The 20353-nt window shown below is 35.6% G+C and overlaps 2 protein-coding genes across 2 annotated transcripts; one reads left to right on the top strand and one right to left on the bottom strand.

Moving 5' to 3' along the window:
• Positions 1-5095: 5095 nt before the first annotated feature.
• LOC141329033 (uncharacterized) lies at positions 5096-8851 on the bottom strand. Its single transcript, XM_073835437.1, has 2 exons — positions 8437-8851; positions 5096-7134 (listed from the first exon to the last, which is right to left on the bottom strand). Exons 1-2 carry the CDS (start codon positions 8693-8695, stop codon positions 5939-5941), a joined length of 1455 nt encoding a protein of 484 aa, XP_073691538.1. The 5' UTR covers positions 8696-8851; the 3' UTR covers positions 5096-5938.
• Positions 8852-10461: 1610 nt separating this feature from the next.
• Positions 10462-15792, top strand: LOC141329464 (uncharacterized). Its single transcript, XM_073835467.1, has 2 exons — positions 10462-10753; positions 11952-15792. The coding sequence occupies exons 1-2, from the start codon at positions 10555-10557 to the stop codon at positions 12764-12766; spliced, it is 1014 nt and encodes a 337-aa protein (XP_073691568.1). The 5' UTR covers positions 10462-10554; the 3' UTR covers positions 12767-15792.
• Positions 15793-20353: the final 4561 nt, after the last annotated feature.

Below are 20353 nucleotides of genomic sequence, written 5' to 3'. Positions count from 1 at the left end.
CTTGAGGTGTCTGGCTTTTGTCCCGGTATCTTTATCTGAAGGCATTGGACAGTTTGTTCACCAAGATCCAATCAAAATGTAGCAAACCTTTGTGCACTGTTGTGGTCAGAAAGGGGCCCCGCCTAGCCTAGAATCTAGACGCGCCCCTAGCGGCAGCAAATTACATTTGCTTCCAAGGTCAGTCTAGTTACTCTCAATTCACTTAAAATTCCGAAAAATCCAAGATGTACCCGGGCCAATCACGAGTCGGTGGGCGGGCTTAACATGATGACGACTGACCTGCGACCATAAGTTCCGTCAGACATGAATTCCTGGTTCTGTGAATTACGCGTGGAAAACTGAACAGTATTTATATAATTTTTTACTTTGGATACACAGCCACGTCCATGTGTCCTGAGCAGGAGCTCGTTACATGTGAACGCGCTGTGGTGTAGAATACGCAAACACCGGAAGCGATCTGTGGCGTGTATAGGACACTCATTGTTCACACAGTGCACAGAGATTGTGGATATAGCGGCTATTCAAAATGGTAATTACTTGCGCTTATCCTGGTTGTTCAAACCCATTTAAAGCTAAAAGATTACGTTTGCTTGCGCAAACTCATCCTGGACTTTTTCACCAATTTCCCCTTCCGGTGTTTGCGTATACTACATCAGAGCAGGGTGTAATTTGGATTTGTCTGTGCATGTTTTTGTTTACTTTTAAAGGTTTAGTGCCCATCTATGTCTATTATTTGGCTGACAGACTGCACAGTGCACTGATTTTCATTAAAAATCTCCGTCGCTCTGACTACGTCACCTGACAGACTAAGTCTCTGATTGGATGTAGCGCTATCCTATTGCGTGGAGAGGAGTTTGAAAGACAACCGTTTATCCCACCCCTCCGGTTGAGCCCTGTCTATGGAGAGTGCCCAGACCCTACATTTATGTGGGTCTGGCTTGCCAGGCTAGGCCCCGCCATAAACTGGGCCCTGGAATGTGCTGTCAACTACACACAGGATTCATTTTTATGTTATCTGTTTGTAAGTCGCTTCAGATGTTTTCTGCAATGTTTTTTTCAGGTGAGTGTTTGCTGCACACTGATGACACTGGTAACTGATCCAATAGAAAATATATTTATTCATGTTCGTAATTACGCAGGAAATATTAACCCTCATGTGGTGTTCAAAATCCTATTACACCTATGGTGTTCTCGGTCAAAAATGACAGGCCTATAAAAAATAGCTTATAAATCACTCATTTAACCACATTTTCACCCAATCTTGGATTCAATCTTTTTGTCAACTTGTTTTCTGTCAATTAGGACTGGTTTTATATTTCTATTTGCATCTAATTAATTGTGGGCCTCATTTATCTGAGAGTAGGCATCTAATTTTTTAAGTAAAAAAATCATTATTTTTGAATAATTTTGGAAATATTAAAAAAATATGAACAAATATTGGTTCTGTTGATCACACTAGTCTACTTTAATGGTTCACCAGGAAGTTTGTTTTGAAAAACTTTTATTTTGTAAAAAATGGCACATAGTCACACTTGTGGTGTTCCCGGTCAAAAATGACAGGCCTATAAAAAATAGCTTATAAATCACTCATTTAACCACATTTTCACCCAATCTTGTATTAAATCTTTTTGTCAACTTGTTTTCTGTCAATTAGGACCGGTTTTATATTTCTATTTGCATCTAATTAATTGTGGGCCTCATTTATCTGAGAGTAGGCATCTAATTTTTTAAGTAAAAAAATGAGAACATCACAGTTCCAAAGCAAAATGTCATAATATTTTGTCTGGAAGGTGTGATGAAACAAGAACATGAAAGAGAGATTCTTTTGAAGCAGGGTCACTGCAGTCACAGCCAGTTTGTGCGTGAGTGTGAGTTTAGGTGTGTGAGTGTGTGTTCGAATGTGGTAATGTCAGATTGATGAATGGATATTAGATAAAAAAAAATTGTATCACTGTGAAAAAGAATGTTTCTTTCAGAAAATAGTTTGTGTGTGTGTGTGTGTGTGTGTGTGTGTGTGTGTGTGTGTGTGGCATACATGTATCCATGCATGCACATGTCCAATGGCTCTATGTCTGCAAGCACGCATATACATATGTGAACATGATAAACATGCTCCTGACAACTACATTTTTCTCAAATTTTCAGTCTCCCCCATTCACTTTCAATGACCAGGAGCTTGCCTTGGATAAATGACTCCTACAATTAAACCGTTTGAAAATGAAATAAAAAACCAGTCCTAATTAAAAGAAAACAAGTTGATAAAAAGATTGAATCCAATTTTTGGTGATAATATAGCAAAACAAGTGATTTATAAGATATTTTGTGTAGGCTCGTCATTTTTGACCAGGAACACCACAAGTGTGACTCTGTGTCATTTTGTACAAAATAAAAGCATTTCAAAATAAATTTCCTGGTTAAACATTAAAGTAGACTAGTGTGATCAACAGTGCAATTTATTTTCATATTTTTCTCAATATTGCCAAAATTATTAACAAATAATGCTTTTTTCACTCAAAAACTGAGGTGCATAAGCTCGGATAAATGACTCCTACAATTAAACTGTTTGAAAATTGAATACAAAACCAGTCCTAATTGAAAGAAAACAAGTTGATAAAAAGATTGAATCCAATTTTTGGGGATAATATAGCATAACGAGGGATTTATAAGCTATTTTGTGTAGGCCTGTCATTTTTGACCGGGAACACCATAGGTGTAACAAGGTGAAAAAAACAACACAAAAAAGTAAAAAATAAATAAAAAATGTGAACAAGTTGTTATAGTCTCTGTGAACAAAGTCACTAAGTTTCTGTTCAATGCGATAACATTAACTAGTATTTTCAGGAAAAAGAAAATCTTCTCCAGTCAAAAATGACATGAACACCACATGAGGGTTAAACATGAACATATATCTGATATTAGTGTCAGAAATGGATTTGAATATACAATAAATATTACAATACAAGCCTCTGTTACTATTTGCTCAATATTGTATTGAAATTCAAAGCTTACCATGCGTCTTCTCGGAAATAAAGCTCAATGTCTTTAAGTCTGTACAGTATGTAGTCAGTGTTATTTCTCTGAATGATGCTACGATGTCTGTATTTATATTTGTCCATGATTGAGCAACATCTATTTCAGATGTGCAAATTCTAGGAGTAAAATGTTATGAGTTATATAACTGCTGTTAATGAAATCATTATTGAAACAGTTGCAGTTACAAATAAAAACAATATAACAATTACATAAACAGTGAATAATTGTACAAGGTAGGCAGGGGAGTTTTTAACATTAAACAAAAATAACCTTTTACAGCATGTTTCTGTTGTAAAAATGTAAAGGAACACTTCAGAAAAAAAAAAAAAACTCTGACTTGTTACGTGATGTTTTGTCAAAACCATATGATATTATGGGAATAGCAATATTGCTGTGTGGTGGCTTCACTTCTATGACATTATAAGTTATATAAGTTATATATTATAACTTATTATACTACAGTCATGTGGACTTCAAGGAACACTCCACTTTTTTTTGGAAATAGCTGATCTTAGTACACAATATAACTACAGAAGAGTCAAGTTTTAAATCCTTTCAAACACATGCATTTGGTAGCCATAAAGTACTCTAGACACATCAGATTTTCTCTATTCATTCAGGTATTCATTCCTGATTACAAGAAAAGCACTGAAGGACCTGTTGCAAAGCTAAAGGGCATTATATCTTGCCTCTAAATTTCCTACAAACATCTTAATATGGAAGAATAACTTTAACAACTTAAATTCCTTAAAGGTGTTTAACAAGAACATCTACAAGAAAGCAAACTACAAGTCACACATATGAATTATAAGACAACTGAACATAACATGAAACTCATAAAAAAAACACAATGATATAATTTATATCATGAAGCAAAATGGCATAAAAGAACAAAACCTTTTAACATTGAGATTCAGATTAACTCCAAGATGGAGTTCCTCTCTAAAGACTACAGTTGAATTCGCTGGTTTCAAAGATTGGAGACATAATTTATTCGCTGTGAAAACTTTCTTTGTCATGTCACTTGTAATGTTTGGTTTGGACAGAATTATCCAGTTTACATTTATATTACACAATCTACATAAGGCTCTTCCACGCATAGGCAGAGCTTTTCCAGTCCAATTCTCTTTATTCTTCCATAAAGATTACATTGTCTCAAGAAAAATCTGTGTACACACAAACCCACTGAAACCAACTCAAAATGACGTGGTATTCATGCCAGACTGGTATGCGGAGCTGAAATCCTGCCACATAGGTTTACTATATGCGAAGAAGACTTTGTGCTATATACCAGTGGTTCTCAATCCTGGTCCTGGGGGACCCCTGCTCTGCACATTTTGCATGTATCCCTTATTTAACACACCTGATTGAGATCATCACTTCATTAAAGGAACACTCCACTTTTTTTGAAAATAGGCTCATTCTCCAACTCCCCCCGAGTTAATAAGTTGCGTTTTACCGTTTTGAAATCCATTCAGCCGTTCTCCTGTTCTGGCGACAAAACTTTTAGCATAGCTTAGCATAGATCATTGAATCCTATCAGACCAATAGCATCACGTTCAAAAATGACCAACGAGTTTCCATATTTGTCCTATTTAAAACTTGACTCTTCTGTAGTTGTATCGTGTACTAAGACACGCGAGTTTCTAGGCTGATAAGATTAAGAACTACACTTCCATTCCGGCGCAATAGTCAAGGAAGTTTGCTGCCGTAATATGGCCGAAGCAGGCGGAGTATTATCAGAAATGAGTTCCCAGCTAGTTTAGAATTTGCAGGTTGCTGCGTGGTATTACTGCTCCTGCTTCAGCCTTATTACGGCAGCAAACTTCCTTGACTATTACGCTGGAATGGGAGTGTAGTTCCTAATCTTTTCAGCCTAGAAAATTGAAGCTTTGCATTTCCACCGGTCTTAGTACACGATATAACTACAGAAGAGTCAAGTTTTAAATAGGACAAATATCGAAACTCGTTGGTCATTTTTGAACGTGATGCTATTGGTCTAATAGGATTCAATGATCTATGCTAAGCTATGCTAAAAGTGATATATCGCCAGAACAGGAGAACGGCTGAATGGATTTCAAAACGGTAAAACTCAACTTATTAACTCGGGGGGAGTTGGAGAATGAGCCTATTTCCCAAAAAAGTGGAGTGTTCCTTTAAGAGAGAGAGATCCATGAACTGAACTAACAAGCTGATGATCTCAATCAGGTGTGTTAAATAAGGGAGACATGCAAAATGTGCAGAACAGGGGTCCCCCAGGACCAGGATTGAGAACCACTGCTTTATACAAACCCAAATAGAAATAGGCTCATTCTCCAACTCCCCCCGAGTTAATAAGTTGAGTTTCACCGTTTTGAAATCCATTCAGCCGTTCTTATGCTCTGGCGATATCACTTTAAGAATAGCTTAGCATAGATCATTGAATCATATTAGACTAATAGCATCGCGTTCGGTATTTGTCAGTAATTTCAGGTTTTTTTTCAGTAATTTCAGGCGCTGCGTGATATAACTGTGCCTGCTGCGTCCATATTACAGCAGCAAACTTCCTTGATTATTGCACTGGAATGGAAGTGTTGTTCCTAATCTTATTGGTCTAGAAAATCACAACTTTACATTTTTCTGCTTGTATTAGTACACTATATAACTACAGAAGAGTTTTTAAACAGGACAAATATGGAAACTCGTTGGTCATTTTTGAACACGATGCTATATTGGTCTAATAGGATTCAATGATCTACGCTAAGCTATGTTCAAAATGATATCGCCAGAACAAGAACGGCTGAATGGATTTCAAAACGGTAAAACTCAACTTATTAACTCGGGGGACGAGTTGGAGAATGAGCCTATTTCCAAAAAATTAGAGTGTTCCTATAATAAAGCTAACAGGCTTCTGCAGGCTTAATGTTTACAGGGCTTTACTGTGCTTGTTTTTTATATGACTGTGTAGAGTAGACGAATGATTAAAACACATCCCACATTCAGTGCATTGATACGGCTTCTCTCCAGTGTGGATCCTCTCATGTGTTTTCAGATTTGATGAATGACTAAATCTCTTGTCGCAGTGTGAACACTCATAAGGTTTCTCTCCAGTGTGGATCCTCTCGTGTGATCTCAGGTCTCCTGATCGATAGAATCTCTTGTCGCACTGTGAACACTCGTAAGGTTTCACTCCAATATGGATCCTCACATGTGTTTTCAAGTCCCCTGCCCTGTTGAATCTCCTGTCGCAGTGTGAACACTTAAAGGGATTCTCTCCGGTGTGGATCTTCATGTGTTCTTTAAGCTGTGCTGATTGTGTGAAACTCCTCCCGCATTGATCACAAGTGAACGGTTTCTCTCCGGTATGAACTCTGATGTGAACATCGAGACTATATTTGCATTTCAAACTCTTTCCACATAGATTACACCGGAACAGCTTCTCTCCTGTATGAACATTCATGTGTGCCAAAAGGCTTCCTTTTCGTGCAAAACTCTTCCCGCACTGATCACACGTGTGCGGTTTCTCTCCAGTGTGGACTAACATGTGTTTCGTCAGGTCTCCTGACTGAGTGAATCTCTTGTCACAGTGTGAACACTTATAAGGTTTTTCTCCAGTGTGGATGTTCATGTGTACCTTAAGGTTTCCTAAGTGTGAAAAACTCTTTCCACACTGATTACATATGAACAGTTTCTCTCCTGTGTGAACTCTCATGTGTGTCATAAGGTTTCCTTTTTGCGTGAAACTCTTCCCGCACTGATCACACGTGTGCGGTTTCTCTCCAGTGTGGACTGCCTTGTGTTTCTTCAGGTCTCCTGACCGATTGAATTTCTTGCCGCAGTGTGAACACTTGTGCAGTTTTTCTTCAGTTTGGATGTACATGTGATCCCTGAGGCTTAACGACTGAGTTAAACTCTCTCCGGTATGAATTCTCAAGTGAACGTCAAGATTATATTTGCAAGCCAAACTCTTTCCACACTGAGTGCAGGTGAACGATATCTTGTCGTCTCTTTTGTTTAAATCTTTCTGTTCGGTTTGAGAGCAACTCAAAGGTTTCCCTCCAGTTTTGGACGGATTTTCTTCAACTTGGTTTAATTCTTCCTTCTCTCTTTCTTCAATAAACTCTAAAATAAAAGCAAAAACAGTTCAGTTGTCAGTAAATTGATACAAAATATACTTCCCGGAATCTTCAAAATATCACCTTTAAAACATTATAGATACAAATCCTATGTTTCTATAAGCAGAACTATTGCATCTACTACAAAATGATCATTTTGTCAAAAAAGTGTCCCTTTTTATTGGCATCATCTACATTATTCAGCAGCATTTACATTTCTATTACAACAAGCTAAATTGAAACTTTATAACTATTTTTAAATAGTTATAATACTATTTTTTAACAATTATTAATAACTGTTTTATCAACCCATGCAATGCAAATGCGTGCTCTTATTTACACAGGGTGTTTTCTTATATTTCCAGCGCACTTCAGGTGGCGTTTTAAACGAGAACTGCTTGGATAATAGTCAAATTCCTCGTCACAAACAATGCAAATGACTTTGGTTTTATGAATAGCTCCATTAACATCTCTGTTGTACTTAAAAATGCCCTTCAGCAAGCCATGCAGTTCTTCCTCCTTTTTGTTACAGGTCTGAAAATATTAACGCATTTTTTTTTTTTTTTGTGATTGAATAATCTAATTAACGTGTTAAATTCCCAACCCTAATCAATGGTGATATGGTTATTAAACACATTTCTAACATTTTTATATATATTACCAGTGTTTCCCTTACACCGATTTGTTTGTGGCGGCCCTAAAGCACTTCTGTTTCAATCTATAAGAATAATCAGGCTATAGGATATAGTATGTTATAGTTTAAAAAGAAATATATTAATATTATTAAGGTGACCCTTAGGGTGTTTATTTGACAATAATTGGACATTTTTTTATTTGTATGAAGGCTAAACATAAATAAAGGGTGACTATTAACTTATTTGTGCTATTAAAACAAAATGTAATTAATTAAAAATTATATATTTTTTTATAGGAGGAAGTTTCATAAAATTGGCAAACTCATTTTTCAGAAGTTGTAAGGACAGACATCTGTTGTGGGTGCTCTTAAATGTTGTCTATATTGTATTGGCTGAAATTATATATATTTTCTCTCTCTCTCTCTCTCTTTATCATCAAGCCCTACTTAAATAGTCTTAGACTTTGCCTAGTCCAGAATATAATAGGTTGATTTCCTGGAGAACTAAATACTACTACAGGACTAAATTTAGGCTTAAATTAAGAAATTTAAAAAAGAAAGAAGAAAATTAATTAGAAGGCAGGTTTAACTTCAGATTAACATTGTTTCTCCAGGCTTTGTAAGCCTAATGTGCCACAAACAGTGATTAAAGATGAGTGAAGAATAAACACCAACCTTCTTGTTCCTCATTTTTTATTATCCAGGGTTCTGGTTCCTCATGTTTTATTATCCAAGGTTCTGGTTCCTCTTGGTTTTTTATCCAGGGTTCTGGCTCCTCTTGATTTTTTATCCAAGGTTCTGGTTCCTCGTGTTTTATTCTCCAAGGTTCTGGTTCTTCATGTTTAATTATCCAGCTTTCTGGTTCCTCATATTTTATTCTCCTGGGTTCTTGTTCACTCACATCCTCCTCACTCTCCTCTTTAATACAAAACATCTTCACAGCAGCAGATTTCAGTTCAGCTGATACTCCTCCAGATATTCCTGCTTGCTTCAAAACTTAGTCACGAATTTGAGAATATTATAAGTATTTACTGACCATTTGATGACCATTTGTATTAAAACAGCATCAGGACAAAACAACAGAGAGAGAGCACGGTGAAACTAGTCTTCTTCCTCTGAGGTTTAATGGTGTTTGTCAAACAAACGCATGTGTTTTAGCGCCACCCGCTGGACTGGAGTGTGAAGTGTGGAAATAGAAATAATTAGATTTTCTTTAAAAAAAAAGCCGATCTACACAAATAATTGAAAATAACTTTAACGTTTAGACACTTTAGTATCTTCAGTGTGTTTGATTCTGCAGGGTTCTGGATCTCTCATCTTCTCTATGTCCTCTTTAAACTATGGAGGCTTGGTATGGCAGTGTTTCAGTTCAATCAAAATCGCAGCTTGTACGTCTTGTTAAAGAGTCCATTTATGAATAGTTGGATTTTTAAGAACAGGCAAGCAAAAGTGATTCAAGCCATGTTTTATTGTGCCTTGTTTTATTTTCAACATATAAACTCCCATTAGGGAAGTATTAAAGAGTTGCATTGTGTACAAGTCATCGCTATAATAATAAATGTATACCTGTATCTATCAGGATTTTAATTCAATTGCAGTAATTGTGATGGTATGTTAACTGACAAAAGTGTTGATGTTGTTTTGTGTGGTATTGGACGAAATGGGTTATTTTTAGTTGTCATGAACTAATTAAAATTTTGCAGACGACTCTGATTATTCCATGCTGAAATGTATTTTTTTTATATATATACTATTTTTGCAGAAGCTATTAATAAAGTGTAGACATCAAAGTGGTAAAATCGCATATATAATTTGTATTTTATAGCTAAAATAAGCCAAAGTTAAGCGTAGTCTGAAAATCATATGATAAACACTGGGTTTATTTCTTTACCGCGGCTCTGATCTACGCGCGCTTTCTCCTGTCTTTCACACAAAGCGGCGCGCTTGTGTAATTTAAAAAATAACGGTCATTTCGTTTTACACGACTAACATTCGTTGATTGATCTCTTTAATGGATAATTACTTATAAGAGTAAATGTCGTTATTTTAAGGAGATTTTACACATCTAATTGAAGAAAACAGTTAACCAAGAAGTTTGCTGACCAAAAGAGTAAAGACAGGTAAGAAGCGAATGTAGGCTAACGTTAATGTTATCCTTGTTAAAGTCAAATAAATGGTATTAGTTTTTAATGTCTGTAAAATTAAAATACACATTTTTTAACTTGAATATTTTGTTGAAGTCGTGTTATTTGGTGCTTTAATAAACATAATCTGGGTTATATGGTACTAATGAAATCTAATGTGCTCTGATAATCTGTAATGATTAAACAATAGTTGGAACCAAGACATGGTGTGTAGTGATTATTGAGGTCCACATCAGTCGGGCTTCAATGCCGCTTACTCTGGGACGAATCGGAGTGAAACGTTCTGGGAACCTTTAGAGAACTTTCAGGAAACCTTCTAAGAACATAAATAGAACGTTCTCTATTGGTTAGCCAGGAATTTCCCTAATAGAACGTTCATTTATTTGTGTAGATCGGCTTCTTTAAAGAAAAATCAGTGCACCTTGTAAACGCACTTAGTAATTTCCCCGTATTATTTCCCTCATCTCGCCGCTTCACACTCCAGTCCAGCGGGTGGCGCTATGACGCATATGTTTATTTGCCAAACACCATTAAACCTCAGAGGAAGAAGATTGGTTTCAACGACCTTACTCTTGTTTGTCGTGATGCTGTGTTAATACCAACTGTTAGAAATGTTTTTATTTCTGAACTGAAATCTGCTGCTGTGAAGATGGTGTTTGTTAAAGAGGAGAGTGAGGAGGACACGAGTGAACCAGAACCCTGGAGAATAAAACAAGAGGAACCAGAACCATGGAGAATAAAACATGAGGAACCAGAAACCTGGAGAATAAAACAAGAGGAACCAGAACCATGGAGAATAAAACATGAGGAACCAGAACCCTGGAGAATAAAACAAGAGGAACAAGGAGGTTGGTGTTTATTCTTCAATCATTCATCTTTAATGACTGTTTGTTGAACATTAGGCTAACAGAGGCTAAAAAGTCTTAAATCAAGGTTTTAAAGTTCTTATGGAAATGTGATTTAACTATCACTTGGGATATTTAATCCTTAGTGTGGAAAATATGCAGCAAAAAAAAAAAAAAAGCTTTCTTAAAAAGGCAAAAGAATGCATGCATGTTTTCTTGACTTAACATGATAACTAAAACCAATAGTCTGATTAAAATGCAGGACATTTTCTCAATATGCTACATGCGGTGCAAGGGGTGGAAATGACCATAAAAGGTAAAAATCTATTTAAACGTATTGCAAAATAATATATATTTTTTAAAGCTGTAAACTGATCACAATGAATATGAAAAATATTTAAAAAAGTCAGCACGGTAGTGCTTAAGCAAAATAACACGCACCGCAAAATATAGTCATATTATCGTTATCGATAAAATCCCAGAAAATATTAACATGTTATTTATTTGTCCATATCGCACACCCCTATTATGCGTGCATTATTCTTCTATTACATTATATAGACATTCGTACGGGCATTTAATGCCATAGTTTAATGGGTAAATTAATTTATCAGAGACAGGAAAATCAACATGAGCTTTTATTTGTGCACATGTGTGGTAAATGTTTCATCCGATGGAGCTTCATTCACTAGATAGCACTGTTGTCAACACTCTGGAAGCTTAATCTTTTCCCGAAACAGTCAGAGGAAACTGTTGGAATGAAGGAGTCACGTTTCATTTGTTTACTTTGAATCAGCTTCCACTTTTGACACAAGACCTCATGGGAGGGACCTGGGTAACTTGTGGATAACGTATTTTTTAAAGAGATTATGTTGTAAATAAAATAGTTTATGCAAAAATAAAATGTCTTATCATCAGAGATGCATCGTCCTGATACTCAGTATTGGTATCGGCTCCAATACTGCCAGATCGTGTATTGGTCAGACGAGACTGATCCAAATCCGATATTGTGTCCCACGAAATCCACAAAAAACATTATAAAGCTCTATAATTTGCCAGTCTACACATTTAAGCAATGTTGTCAGTGTCTACTGATTAATCATTGAAATAATCATTGGTTAATCGTTTGGTACAGCCCTAGTACACAAATGTTTTTTAGTTTTTCTAAATGTCCCAATTGATGCTCATTTATTCATTTTAGGCCTGATGAAAGTAAAAGAGGAAGGACAAGATCTGGACGAGGTGGAGGAGAAACATCAGTCTCAGAAAAATCATGACGCCAATGGAGAAAAATCAGCGAGTTGCAGTAATGAAAAAACAGACGTCAAAAGCCCTTTCAGCTGCTCTGAGTGTGGAAACACTTACAAACATAACGCAAGCCTTGTGAAACACATGAGAATCCATACTGGAGAAAAGCCTTTCGGTTGTTCTCAGTGCGAAAAGACTTTCACGTCTAACAGTAACCTTAAGAAGCACGTGTTAGTTCACGCTGGGATAAAGCCTTACAGCTGCTCTCAGTGTGGAAAGAGCTTTAGACAGAAAGCACACCTTAGGCATCATTTGGTAACTCACTCTTCAGAAAAGCCCTTCAGCTGCTCTCAGTGTGGAAACACTTTCATACATAAAACAAACCTTAAAAATCACATGTTAATTCATACTGGGATAAAGCCTTTCAGCTGTTCTCAGTGTGGAAAGAGTTTTCTACATAAAGGAAACCTTAATGTTCATTTGCTAACTCACTCTTCAGAAAAGCCCTTCAGCTGCTCTCAGTGCGGAAACACTTTCACACGTAAAACAAACCTTAAAACTCACATGTTAATTCACACTGGGATAAAGCCTTTCAGCTGCTCTCAGTGTGGAAAGAGTTTTACAAAGAAAGTACACCTTAAGAATCATGTGCTAACTCACTCTTCAGAAAGGCCTTTCATCTGCTTTCAGTGTGGAAACACTTTCAGACGTAAATCAAACCTCAAGAATCATATGTTGATTCATTCTGGAATAAAGGCTTTCAGCTGATCTCTGTGCATTAAGTTTACATTTACATTTATTCATTTAGCAGACACTTTTATCCAAAGCGACTTACAATTGGGGAACCCATCAAGCGATTTATCTTAAAGAGCCAGGAAGCGCCCGTAAACAGTGTTGGGGAAAGTTACTTTTAAAAGTAATCCATTACAATACTGAGTTACTCCCTAAAAAGCAACCAATTACGTTACTTAGTTACTTTTTATGGAAAGTAAATCTGGGCAGGGCTTGCTTGTTTTGTTTTTTTATTATAAAAAGTTAAATTTTTTGTCAAATATAAAAGCCTTTTCACACCAAAAAAACTTCCGTACAGTAGACCACAGTGGAAAAAAATGTCAACTCTCTAGCAATAAAAAATGAAAACAAATGTTATATTATCTTGAATGATTTTTGCTTATCAGTATGGATAAGACATTAGTTACTAAAATGGGATTAAAAACATAAAGGATATTTGTATTATTTTACATCATTAATTCTTGCAGGTTTGCATTGTGAGTGAGATGAAATGTTTACATTTATTCTGGAACTAAAATAACATCTTACTCACGATTTCTCTCAACATGGGGACCAGAGAGCTTTTAAAGCTAGACACTGCAGGTGTATAGGGAAAAAAACAAAACAAAAAACTAATAGTTATGACCTTACTTACACACAGGGTTTCCGCGGGGTCTTAAAAAGTCTAAAATTTAAAAATCAAAATTTTAGGCCTTAAAAAGTCTTAAATTCGCTGTTCTAGGTCTTAAATAATTTTACACAGGTCTTATTTTTCCGATGTCCATGTAACGCTACCTCTAATGCTCATTTAAATTCTCTTTTTGTTGTTTCCGTGGAGTTGTAGTTCTTTATTTCACAATTCCAAATATAATTTGCTGTATTTAAACTACAAATGAGACCAGCATGCAATAGCCAATCAGCTTTCTGTTATTGGCGCGAGTCTCTCTCGGATTGTACCGCAGAAGTAAAATGGATTTAACTTTTTAGCTATGGGGAAGTGCAAGTTTAGCGATACTTAGCTTGAAAAACTGAATATAGGGCTTGGCTAAGGCCAGTTGCTAACAACTAGATTTTTTTCTCCCTCTGTGGAAGTTACTGCGTCTTCAGAATCGCAGTAGCAGAATACAGGTCAAACGACCTTTTTATGTATATAATGTTATCAATAATAATAAGAAATATAGGTCGAGTTAGCTGACCGCCAGCCTTCGAAATACTTTTAAAATGTTTTTTTTTTTTTACTTGTCCGACCGAACAAACCGCCTGATTAAAACTGAAGTGACAAAAACAACTAGCGAAGCATCAAAAGGCAAGAAAGATTCCTATTTTAATACATTCAACGTAAACAGAAATTGATAATGGATAGTGTATTTCTGGTCTATTTGTGACATACTTTAAAACAAATGAGCGTAACAGCACTCTAAAGAAACACATTGAGGTAAAAAATTTCAAATGTATAGTTTATTTATAACATGATATAGTTCAGTAATATATCAAGTGAGCTTTTGCTGAAAATTCTCACAATTACAAATGTTACATTAATTTTAGCTCAATAAAAAATTAGTTAGTCAAGTAGTTACTTCCATATTAGACAATATGCAACATTAGCAGAAGCATTCTCCTAGCAACGTTCTGCTATGATTCAGCGTTTTGATCGAATCTGTTGAAATAACTCGCTCATGAAGTGACTTACTGCCACCTGCTGGTAGTTTAGTGTGTTGAAAAGTATGCCTCCACAGCCAACATTTCTAATGTACATATTTATAAATCAATAAATGTATTTAAAACATTAATCTCACTTTTAATTTTGCAGTGTAAATTATGTAATCTCACTGCTAACAGCCATTTAGAATTTATTGATAAATTCATAAAATAAATTTCAAAGGTAATGCATACATTTCAAAAGTAAAAAAAAAGATCTTTATAAAGGTAAATCAAATATGCAGATTTAAGATGTAAAAGCTAATAGAGCACTGATGAAAATATTGCTTCAGAATTTTTTTTTTGCGTCAGATATTTCTAGTGGTACTTTTATGGGGATATTTTGTGTGGAATAGTATCTGCTGATATGAAAAGTTCACAGTATATCGTAGTAATAAATTTAATTTATGACAGCCATGAAATTGTGTTTACTTTTTACATTAAACACATTAAATATTACATGTATGCATGTAATATAATATCTATTTCCATTACAGGTTTCGGTCTTAAATTTCATATAAGGTGGTATTAAAAAGGTCTTAAAAAGTCTTAAATTTCACTTGTTCATATCTGCAGAAACCCTGTACACAGTTGATTGATTACATTATTACAAAAAAAAATGTGTATTACAAGTTTTCTAAAATGTTAGGTTTAAATATGTAAATGAGGCATCATTGACAAAATATGGGGGGCGATCACTTTATATGCTGAATAAGAGCTTGTTCTTTTGACAGCAGCAAGTATTAATTATAAGTGAAATTTTACAGAAGTTTTCCCTGGTCGCTGTTGAGATACGTAAACCACGTTAAAGGAGAACTCCGGTGTGATATTGACCTAAAGTGTATTGAATCATGACACCGAGTGTAAACGTACCTTGCATATCTCATCTCGTCTTGTCCACTGCTGTCCGAAATCTGGGGTCAGTTAGCCGATGCTCACAACAGCTTGTCAATGAGATCAATGGGGCATCGAAGCAGTCATGTAAATAAATCACTGTTTCACGCCATTTACGAGGCACAAAGTAGCGCCACACTTCATCGGTAGACTTCCAAGGGCCCTGACATTTAAAACGCGACATTGAAAACTCATAAAAAGCACCGGTAGTTTATTTACGAGAAGATTTATACAGACAGTAACTTCAAGGAGTTTAGCGATCGCCGCCATCTTGAATGTAGTCACGTTAAGTCGAATGTCGAGCACGAAGGAAACTACAACCTGATAGGTTGAAAACCTGATACGTTCCTTCCTGCTCGTCACTCGACTTAACGTGACTACATTCAAGATGGCGACGGCCGCTAAACTTCTTGCCGTTACTGTCTGTATAAATCTTCTCGTAAATAAACTACCGGTGCTTTTTATGAGTTTTCAATGTCGCGTTTTGAATGTCAGGGCCCTTGGAAATCTACCGATGAAGTGTGGCGCTACTTTGTGCCTCGTAAATGGCGTGAAACAGTGATTTATTTACATGACTGCTTCGATGCCCCATTGATCTCATTGACAAGCTGTTGTGAGCATCGGATAACTGACCCCAGATTTCGGACAGCAGTGGACAAGACGAGATGAGATATGCAAGGTACGTTTACACTCGGTATCATGATTCAATACACTTTAGGTCAATATCACACCGGAGTTCTCCTTTAAGCTGTTTCCTCATAATGGGCTTATTTGGGGGAGAAAACACTTAACGTGATATTATTCACTTTATCTGTGGAATAAGGGCTCGTTCTTTTGATAGTAGTTAGTGTTTCAAATAATCTTGCATGAGAATTCATATGCACCTGATAACGTGTCAGCGAGTGGCGCTGTGTGACGCGACAAAATACATTAGAACCGATTTGAACCCATTATAATCAGTGATGCTGCCTATACTGGATGCGGCGTATGCAACAGGACAAATCCCGGAAAGTAAACCGATGCCTGTTCCATTTATAACTGACACAAAGTTCAAATGATTTGCAGCGGCCGCCTTGTCGCCTGTCCCAACAGACGCGATGCAACAACGTATCTATTATTGTCAATCCTTTATTATTCGCACACTATAAATCTAAAACACCCAATATATATTTATATATATTTGTAGCTGTGTTGCTTACATCATAGCAATGTTTTTACCCTTGCTATGATATTTAATTGTAACAGTAGCCAACCCACAGGAGTAGTCAGGTGTTAATTTGCATTTTAACATTCAAAGTCTTGCAGTACCAGTTGACATACTTAATGTGGTGAACTGAAAAGTTGCAAAATAAACTAGTAGACAATGCTCTTACTATAAGCACAAACGACTTATAATTTCTTTTTGGCAACATGTAAAAAGTGCAATACAATCAACTAAAAAAAATACAATAAAAAATTAAATATAAAGCTAAATACCAAAGAACTACAAATTAGTCAAATACAAACAGGGTATTTTTATATGAAAAATATATATGGCAGCAAGTAATCTGTACACCTTAAACATTAAGACAATGATAATAACACAGACCCCAAACGTAGACCAATGTAAGTAATGTTAAACTGTTATCAGTACCAAAGTTATAAAACAGAAGCTTTTTTTTTTTTTTTAGCACCAAGTTTATGAAACAGAAGCTTGTTTTTATTACAAAAACATAATCTAGGAAAGTTATTTTTACACAGAATGCAAAAACGTGAATCTTAATCCAGCTAAGTAATATGTTGTATTATAATATATTAAAATTGCAAAGCTTAAATTTGCGGATGTTAAATAAAACATTAACTTTGTTTTCTTATAACTCAGCTAACGTTAGCTCGCAATTTAGGCTCGTTTAGTTTATACTCATTTTTTTTAACTTACCTTTATCTTGCTGTTTTTTCGCTTACTCTGATATCTTCGATTTTCTTTTCTCTGCACCAGAAAGATATGTCCTTTTTTGTGACATTATTAATTGTTTTGCTGCAGTGACGCTGCTGCTTCAATGAATTTAAAGGTGCAATGTGTATAATATTTAAGATTATCTCTAGACAGAAATGCAATATAATAGCCTATACATAACTATGTTTTCAGGGGTGTATAAAGACCTTACGTAATGAGCCATTATGTTTTTATTAACTTAGAATTAACAGTTTATATCTACATAGGCTACACCCTGGGTCCCCTCACATGGAAGCACTGTTATGTTTATAGAGTAACGTTAGCCCTAAACTGACAAACTGCTCTACAGATCGCGTTTCATCATTATTGTTCTAGTGAAAAAACACTGATTTATTGTTTGTTTTATTGATACCTTCTTTGGCAGTTTTATTGCAGGCTACATGCTTCCTTTATTTTCAAGATCTGATGTAAACTATCTGTTGCTTTCATTATGGCTTAAAATGTCACGCAATACCCAAACCCATATTAGACCAAAAACAATAAATAAAGCACATAATCATTGCCTGAGATTAACACTGTCATAGGTTTTTGTGTGTATGTTGTTCCAGCCGTGAAGTTGCAGAAAACTGAAACCATTTCGAAGATAGAATCTCTTTCACTTGTCACTGTCGCATTTGGTTAGGAAAAAAAAAAAAAAAAACTAAGCTTTTATCGCGTCACGTCTGATTGGGACACAGTGATAAAGTTTGATCCCCCAAAAATCTAGGTATAAAAATATTAATACTGACAGATCTAATAATTGAACAGTTGACTTTGACCAGAGGTTGTTAGACTTTAACATAGTCCGTCATTTTGACTGACAGAGTCGTACAAATTCCGTCATAATCTATCAGGCTAGATCTGTCATTTTAATTTTCATATTTTAATTATAATAACACATTTCATTGCATGTATTTTTGTGTTACATTTAATTTAAAATTCTCATTTTTACAACCAATATCAATTCCTAAATCCCAGTCGATCTTTTGGTCCATGCTGTTTTCAGTTGATGAATGAACAGAATGAACACCCAGCTGGCATTCCACCGACCTTAAACGTTTAAATGTGGTTGAAATAATGTCAGTTTATGAAAAAAAACATTAATTCAACGTCAAAACAACGTTGAATACCAAATGGTTGAAATGGTGTTGTTAACTAACTATGGATTCAACAAAGAAATATAAATAAAATTTGAGTTGTACGTCAAATCAACATTATTTTTACAACCATGACTTTTAAACATTTTGTTGAAATATATCAGTAGAAAAATAACGTTGTTCCAACATTCAAACAATGCTGATCAATTAACTGTTGTTTAGATTTGCAAAATCACACCTGACGGAGTGACGTTGATTCAATTAGTAGTGCGCCTCCTATCCATAGATATATATACATGCTCCTATCCAATAAATTGCAATAGACCTTTTTCACAGAAACCGGAAATACGCAATCGCAGGGTATGCAGACTTCCTGTGTAATGTCAACACAGCAGAAAGCCGGGTAATTTAAAATTAAAATGGAGAGAGTCTACACAACTTCGCTCGCTGGTTTGTCAAAGATAACTTTTGCAGACCCCATAAGAGTCGTGTAGGACAACTCCGTCACAAAGAGGAACAAATTGGATAAAGGATATACGTTTTTCCACTAAGAGTTTATCCGCGTTTATACACGCTTAACGTACGTAAAAAATGACCAGAAAACCCCAAATTTCTGTCATACCTTACTTGGAACAAACACTAACTACTATCAAAAGAAAAGTGCATAATATCACGTTAAGCGTTTTCTCCCCCATAGAAGCCCATTATAAGGAAACAGCTTGGTTTATTAACTTACCTTAACAGCGACCAGGGAAGACCAAACTTCTGTTAAATTTCACTTAAAATAAACACTTGCTGCTCTCAAAAGAACGAGCTCTCATTCAGCATATAAAGTGATCGCGCCCCATAGGAGTCTATTATACAAAAAAAAAAAAGCTTAACGTGGCTTAAAATTTTACTTATAATAAACACGTTCTGCCGTCAAAATAATTAGCTCTTATTGAGCATATAAAGTGAATAATATAAAGTGAATAATATCACGCTTTTCTCCCTATAGAACTCCATTAAGGAAAAAGCTTAACATTGTTTGTTATAATGGACTTCTATGGGGCGCGCACTTTATATGCTGAATAAGAGCTTGTTCTTTTGATAGCAGCAAGTATTTATTATAAGTCAAATTTAACATACGTTTGGTTTTCCCTGGTCACTGTTGAGGAATGTAAACCACGCTTAACGTGATATTATTCACTTTATATGTGGAATAAGGGCTCGTTCTCTTGATAGTAGTTAATGTTTGTTCCATGTAAGGTCGTAACGTTTTTTACATACATTAAGCCACGTTAAGCGTTTTTCACGTTGTTTAGCTGGTTACCGGCATACCGGGGCGGAAATGGGTTTACACAGCAATTACGTATTTCCGGCGCAAAATACGGAAGTTGTGAGAAAGGTCTATAGGCTAAGTTCTGTGGTACTTTTTTTTTTTATTATTATGAAACAAAGTCTCAGATTTCAAATGTTGCTCAATTAATTAGAAAATCCAAGCAATGAATACCGTTTTGGTGCTCTGTAATGGTTCTTAATAGATCGCTGCTGTTTACACTGGGTACTGTGCGTAATCAAACGCATAGCAAAACATTTGTGATAGTTCTGAATATTTATCTTATGCAACTCTTTTAACAAAAGCAACAATAAAAGCAAAAACAGCAGCAGCATCAATAACAACAATAATAAGAATGATAATAAAAATAACAGCAAACATTTTGGTCATAACATGGTCGTGGCCCTTGGCTTGGTATTGTTGGCGGAATTTATTTGGCCCTCGGTGAAAACTAATTGAGGAACGCTGTTGTAAACGCACTAAGTATTTCCCCCGTATTATTTCCCTCATCTCGCCGCTTCACACTCCAGTCCAGCGGGTTGCGCTATGATGCATATGTTTATTTGCCAAACGCCATTAAACCTCAGAGGAAGAAGATTAGT

This window comes from Garra rufa, chromosome 1, assembly GCF_049309525.1.
Source record: "Garra rufa chromosome 1, GarRuf1.0, whole genome shotgun sequence".
NCBI classification, from domain to species: domain Eukaryota; kingdom Metazoa; phylum Chordata; class Actinopteri; order Cypriniformes; family Cyprinidae; genus Garra; species Garra rufa.
Note: the sequence above shows the minus strand (reverse complement) of the source record. Positions and strands in the feature narration are given on the sequence as shown.

Bases quoted from the DNA above. Each gene is read 5' to 3' on its own strand.
- LOC141329033 (XM_073835437.1), bottom strand. From the start codon at position 8,695: ATGTTTTGTATTAAAGAGGAGAGTGAGGAGGATGTGAGTGAACAAGAA. The intron at 7,135-8,436 runs GTTGGTGTTTAT...CTTTTATTTTAG, and splicing joins AAAAAATGAGGAACAAGAAG to AGTTTATTGAAGAAAGAGAG.
- LOC141329464 (XM_073835467.1), top strand. From the start codon at position 10,555: ATGGTGTTTGTTAAAGAGGAGAGTGAGGAGGACACGAGTGAACCAGAA. The intron at 10,754-11,951 runs GTTGGTGTTTAT...TATTCATTTTAG, and splicing joins AAAACAAGAGGAACAAGGAG to GCCTGATGAAAGTAAAAGAG.